This window comes from Limulus polyphemus, unplaced genomic scaffold (genome assembly GCF_000517525.1).
Source record: "Limulus polyphemus unplaced genomic scaffold, Limulus_polyphemus-2.1.2 Scaffold525, whole genome shotgun sequence".
Lineage (NCBI taxonomy): Eukaryota > Metazoa > Arthropoda > Merostomata > Xiphosura > Limulidae > Limulus > Limulus polyphemus.
Genome location: NW_013666135.1, coordinates 210416 through 216174, shown reverse-complemented (window position 1 = coordinate 216174; position 5759 = coordinate 210416). Strand labels below are relative to the sequence as shown.

Sequence of the window (5759 nt, the reverse complement as noted above, 5' to 3'; positions counted from 1 at the left end):
TATATTTATACAAAAATTACTAAGATTTTTGCATTAAATACTTGAAAATGTATATTTAAAAACAAACAAACTTAGGTTTCCATCTATACATTCAGTTATTGAAGACTTTTATTATATCTTTTAACTTCAATTTAGTATATAAAGTAGTGAAATATGTTAAAACAAGAAGGCTGGATACAAAAAAAATTAGATTCTAAACTTTTCAATACTTCTATATTGTTTTTTATTATCCAAAATGCATGTTTCGAAATATTTCGATATTTTCATTTTATTTTAGAAAGAAAAAATTTAAGATTTTATCTAATATGATAGGTACCAGTTCGGTAATAGTGTTTCATGATTAGCACTAAATCTGAACTTAACTGGTGTTGTTTGTAATTTAAGAATTGCGTATAAGAAAGGTAAATGTAAAAAATTATAATCAACAGATATATTCCTTTTTATATTTTTCAGAAAGTTATTAATAATTGTATTTTTTTTAATGTAAAGTTAGTAAGCGTTTCTGTAGTATTAATTTTATTTATTATAATCTGTGCATAACATTTTTTCCATATAAATCTAAAGTTGCTGCTAGTTTTATCAATTGGGATAATCACAAATAGTTTTTTGAATTTCTATAATTTTTCTTTTAAAGTAAAAAAAAAGAGGAATATCTGTAATGTTATTAGATAAATATAAGTAATATAATTTTCTTCTTATGATGTTTATAATAAATATTTCCCATTCAAAGACGAACCGTAGGGGATAAAAACATTTATTAATTTCAATAATATATTCATCAATAATTTGTAAGAGTTCAGCCTTTTTATTTTATTCAAAATTCTGAATTTAGTTCCTTTTTTTGAATATATTTATAAGATCAATATATTTGATCACATTCAGATTACCAGTAGTAATATGCTTATGAAAAGAATCCGTAACATTATTAATATTACATTCGTAAGGTAAATTATCAGTATATTGTCGAATAAGTTTCGATAAATTGTTTATAATTAAAAATTAAAGAGCCTATTAGTTCTTTATGTCTGAAACTAACATTTGGTTGTAATTCTTTTATATTAGATATTTTATCTTAAACACTTTTAAGAATAATTGAAGGCAAAAAAATATCATCATACACTTTATGCTTACAATCTATGATAATAAACGATTTTTCTATATTTACTTTCTTACTATTGTCACGGAATCTAAATATTGTTTACCTTTCCTTCGTTTTCTGCCTCTTTTCTTGTTTTGGACATCAGTATAAAACAATCGTCAAAAGCAATTATTCTTACTTAAAGATTCAGCTGTTTTGATTTTGAAATTACTGGTCTAAACCATATAGGTAAAGAGTCCTTTCTTTTCATATAATTTTTTTTTGTGGGTAAATCAATACTATAAACCTCTTCTAAGACAGTAATTTTACGATTTATGCAAATTATTACTCAGGTATAAAGGATTTGTAGTTTGTCCTACATATTTAAGACCACATGTTAATAGGTGCATTAGGTCATTTACTTTACATACTGGTATATTGTCAAGATAATATTGATAATCTGTTGCTGCGAACAAGTTAAGAATTTAACTTTATTACAAATACTGTTTTCTCAGTTTTTTAAAGTAGTTGATAAATTTATCCGGTAAATAGCCTTCTATTCTACGTACCAGTAGACAAATCAATGTCAACGAAAAAGTAGAAATATGAAAACGAAAAGGTTAGATAAGGGCGATAAATTAGCACCAAATCATCAATTCTGCATGCATCTATTTATGTACTTCACAATTATCTGTATTACAGCAAAGGCGTACAACGATTACCCAGCACTGCAGAGCCCTGACGAGATAACTATGTAAAGATACAATATTTTTGATTACAGACGTACGCTCCAACAAATACATAATCACGACAGCAAAATTGTAACAAAACAATGTAAAATTACATCGTTTATACAAAAGTATAAATAGTATCGTTTTAAAGTGAAAATGTCTGTGGCCATATCACCCAAAATCACTGAGGATATTCCATCTATCAAAACAACAGGTGCAAAACTAGAAAGCAGGCTACAGATTCAATAAGGGGTGCTAGAACCCACGATGTACCAGATCCCACTACCACTTACGTCTATATTCGGTGGTGGGCATGATAGTTACCCTTAAGTTCATAATAATAGAAATCTGATATCATCAATCACCCTCAATTTCTATCACAAAATATGACTCAACTTCTATCCTTCAAAATAATTAAAATAGAAAACTGATATCACACATCACCCTTTATTTCTATCGAAGAATATCACCCAGCCTTCACCTTTGTCTAATTACTATCTGATATTAAAGTAAGAACTATATAGCTCTTCTCTATAGTTCAAATAGTAATATTAATACAGCCTTCTTCTTCTCTCACGTCTATTAAAACAATATGATATAAATATACTTCTAGCAGTTATACTTCTAATAATACGTGAAGGTATAGTTATAGTGATGTCATAATATATGTGATGTTAAAAATTATAAACCGACCTCTATAGTTCTGGTACCTTTTAACAAAATCCTAATATTCCAAGCAAACCTGGGTAAACTGAGATAGGCCTAGTTACCTGAAGTTAAACCTTCTTGAGTCAGATATACTGAAAACTCCATTATAAATACCGTTAGTTATTGTATTAAGATTTGGTGTACTAGAGTCCTCTAAAAATAAAGTTTCAGGTTAACGCAGTTTTTAGATTTAGATATTAACTCTTGAGAATATAAAGTGATAAAATATGAGAAGTTAAATTTCCCATTTCGGGACTGCTCTCTCTCCCAAATAGTGTGGTGTCACATATAATGTTAAAAGATATGATAATATCACAAATTAAAAGATATTTAACGATCTCTAATAAAAGCACTTTCTTCACGTCTAATATAAAGCTATTAAAATAAACTTTATGTAATGGCTACAATAATTTTGAAATTAATAAAGTCTTTAAATTATTTGATAATGAATTGTATAGCTTATTAGAAAAATAATCGTTTGCAAACAATTTAAATGCAACATCTATTTCTTACTAAAATTTGTTACTAGCTGTATAATTCTTTTTTTAAAACTGGGTATACTCTTTTTTAATAGATATGTTCGTTTTTATTTGGTAAACGTATTTTTCTTTGAGAATATAACTTTTTACTGCATATATGTGCATTCTTACTAGGTTTAAATATCATAACAACAAATTTATCCGACCACTCCTCACACGTAATCATCAAGTCAGAGAGCCGAAGATCTTCGAGACGTATTCCAAACTGAATCTGGCAGATGCGATAAACCTCGTGAGTCAGAATGTTAATGTTAGAGGCAAAGACCCGAGTATTTCCTTGGCATCTTTAATTAGAACATATATACAGAATAACCTTGGAAAGTAAGTTGGCAACTAGTATGTTCTGGAGAAATAAAGACAAAAGCAAAGGTCTAAAATAAAAATATGAACATCAACATTTGAAACTGTTCGCAGTAGTTTTTTCTGATATAAGTACCTAAAAAAGTAACATGAACCTTTGAAACTGTTCGCAGCAGTATGTTCTGGTATAAAGTACTTAAAAATGAACATTAACAATTGAAATTGTACACAGTTATTTGCTCTAATATAAGTACCTAGAAAATGAACATCAACATCTGAAATAGTTCGCAGTAGTTTTTTCTGATATAAGTACCTAAGAAATTAACATTAACAATTGATATTGTACGCAATTATTTGCTTTGATGTAAGTACCTAAAAAATGAAATGGAACCTTTGAAATTTTTCACAGCAGTATGTTCTGATATAAGGTACCTTTATAATTTATTCCTCGGGACTTTTAGCTATTGAGATTATTTTGTTTTCTTTATCTTTCCAAATACAATATTTAATTTCCCAATTAACTAACACTTGAAATTGTGGAGATGGCAGTTACTATTCTGTGAGTTAGATACAAAAATCTGTCGTTTTTATTTGTAGATTGGTCTTTAAATAGCATTTATCAAAAGATCATTAATACAAATATGTCTATGTGTTTGTGATTACTAGGTTTTCCACGTTTTCAAAATGGTTACAGTTTCCAAGAATTTTTAGATCAATGTTAAATTGTCTTTTGTTTTTCTAGAGTGATTTATTATTTGTTGCACCTACTAACATATTAGACTCTAATACATACCCTGGAGACAAGTAGTCCCATGGTGTAACATAATATAATATTTTTCTAAAAATGCTATTTCCATTTGTATTATAGTCTCAAAAATTCAGTAAACTATATTCTACAACTCTAACTTGGCCTAAAGATGATACTTTTTTGACCAGTTGTTCTGATGAGCCTATTCGACATTCAGACAACGTTTTTTCTCGGGACGAGTTAAATTTATTGAACTTAGACATCAGTGAACTAGATTACTCACCAACTTATAAGGACCTAGCTGATGCGGAACTCCACCATAATCTGTCCGACTTGATGTTTAAGCCAGTAAAAAAGGTAAGGTTTTGGTAAAAGTGCTGCAAGCTAGATGCAGAGCCACAAATAGTTGTTGAAAAACAAATAATTATATGTGTTTGGTGTAAACTTGTGTCATCGTTGTTGTGTGCTCAATCATACATGGCAAAGAACGCTGAAAATATACAGATACACAGACATCATATTCTGGTTTCAAACATCCCCCGGTGATAATCTACTCTGGTGTGAGTGGAACACCATCTGTGGGTGGATATCGTGGGTTTCGTCAACACTCCCTGAATGAGACATTCACTGGCCCCAAATGATTCGGGGTATCAACTCCTTATGGTGGAGTTTTTGTTATATTCTGCAGAAATATTTCACCTAATCATCTCAAGCTGCTCATTAAGAACACTGTAGCACCAAAGGTGATGTAACACTTGTAGCAGTGTGAATCATTTCGCTACCGATTGTGTAACAGCAGATGTGCCCCCAAATCGATCGAAGTTAGACCAACCCTAGCGTTTTGATGACATAGCCTAAGATTTGTAGGGACATGGAGAAATATATATTTATACCGTCCATAGTGAAATGTTTTAGAAGTATTTATGTGGTCAGTAATGACCATAATGACCCATTAATAACTATGTTTATTGAAGTTTGAACGTACTGAAATGCCTTTACAGATATTTATGTGATCAACAATGAATATGCTGATCCATTATTACCGTAGTTCAATGAAGTTTTAACGTACTGAAATGCCTTTACAGGTATTCATGTGAACTGTAATTATTATAATGGACAATTACTACTGATGGTTATTTACGTTTTACGTACATCTCAGTATTATTCCGTTTAAGAATATTTACCTATAGGTTTCCTTGACGACAATTTATGGTCTTAAAATCCTCGAGTGTCTACCTAATTATCATAACTAGACTCACCTAGTTGAAAATGAGCTAAGTAATATAATTATTTAAAATATTAAAGTTATGTTTCACCAACACAGTATATTATGGTCTACAACAATAATCATTTAACCAATCACATACATGACTTGTATGGTTACGTCATTAAACATTTAACCTATCACATTCCTGGCTTGTATGGTTACGTCATTAAACATTTAACGAATCACATTCCTGACTTGTATGGTTTACGTCAATAAATACTTAACCAATCACATTGGTGACTTGTACAGTCTATCTCAATAAGCATGTGACCAATCTTATACTATAACGTTTGAGTTTTACAGATTGATTGATACATTAAAAGATATAACCGTGACTATATATATATATATATATATATAGAGAGAGAGAGAGAGAGAGAGAGCTGTG

General features: G+C 29.6%; 1 protein-coding gene across 1 annotated transcript in view; it reads left to right on the top strand.

The window, feature by feature from the left end:
- The window catches only part of LOC106458872 (sodium/hydrogen exchanger 3-like), a 67565-nt gene that overhangs the window by 55904 nt on the left and 5902 nt on the right, over positions 1–5759 (top strand). The window contains exons 8-9 of the mRNA XM_013918428.2: positions 3171–3377; positions 4293–4461. Of these exons, the coding sequence (XP_013773882.1) occupies positions 3171–3377; positions 4293–4461 (376 nt within the window). The remainder of the gene's footprint in view (positions 1–3170; positions 3378–4292; positions 4462–5759) is intronic.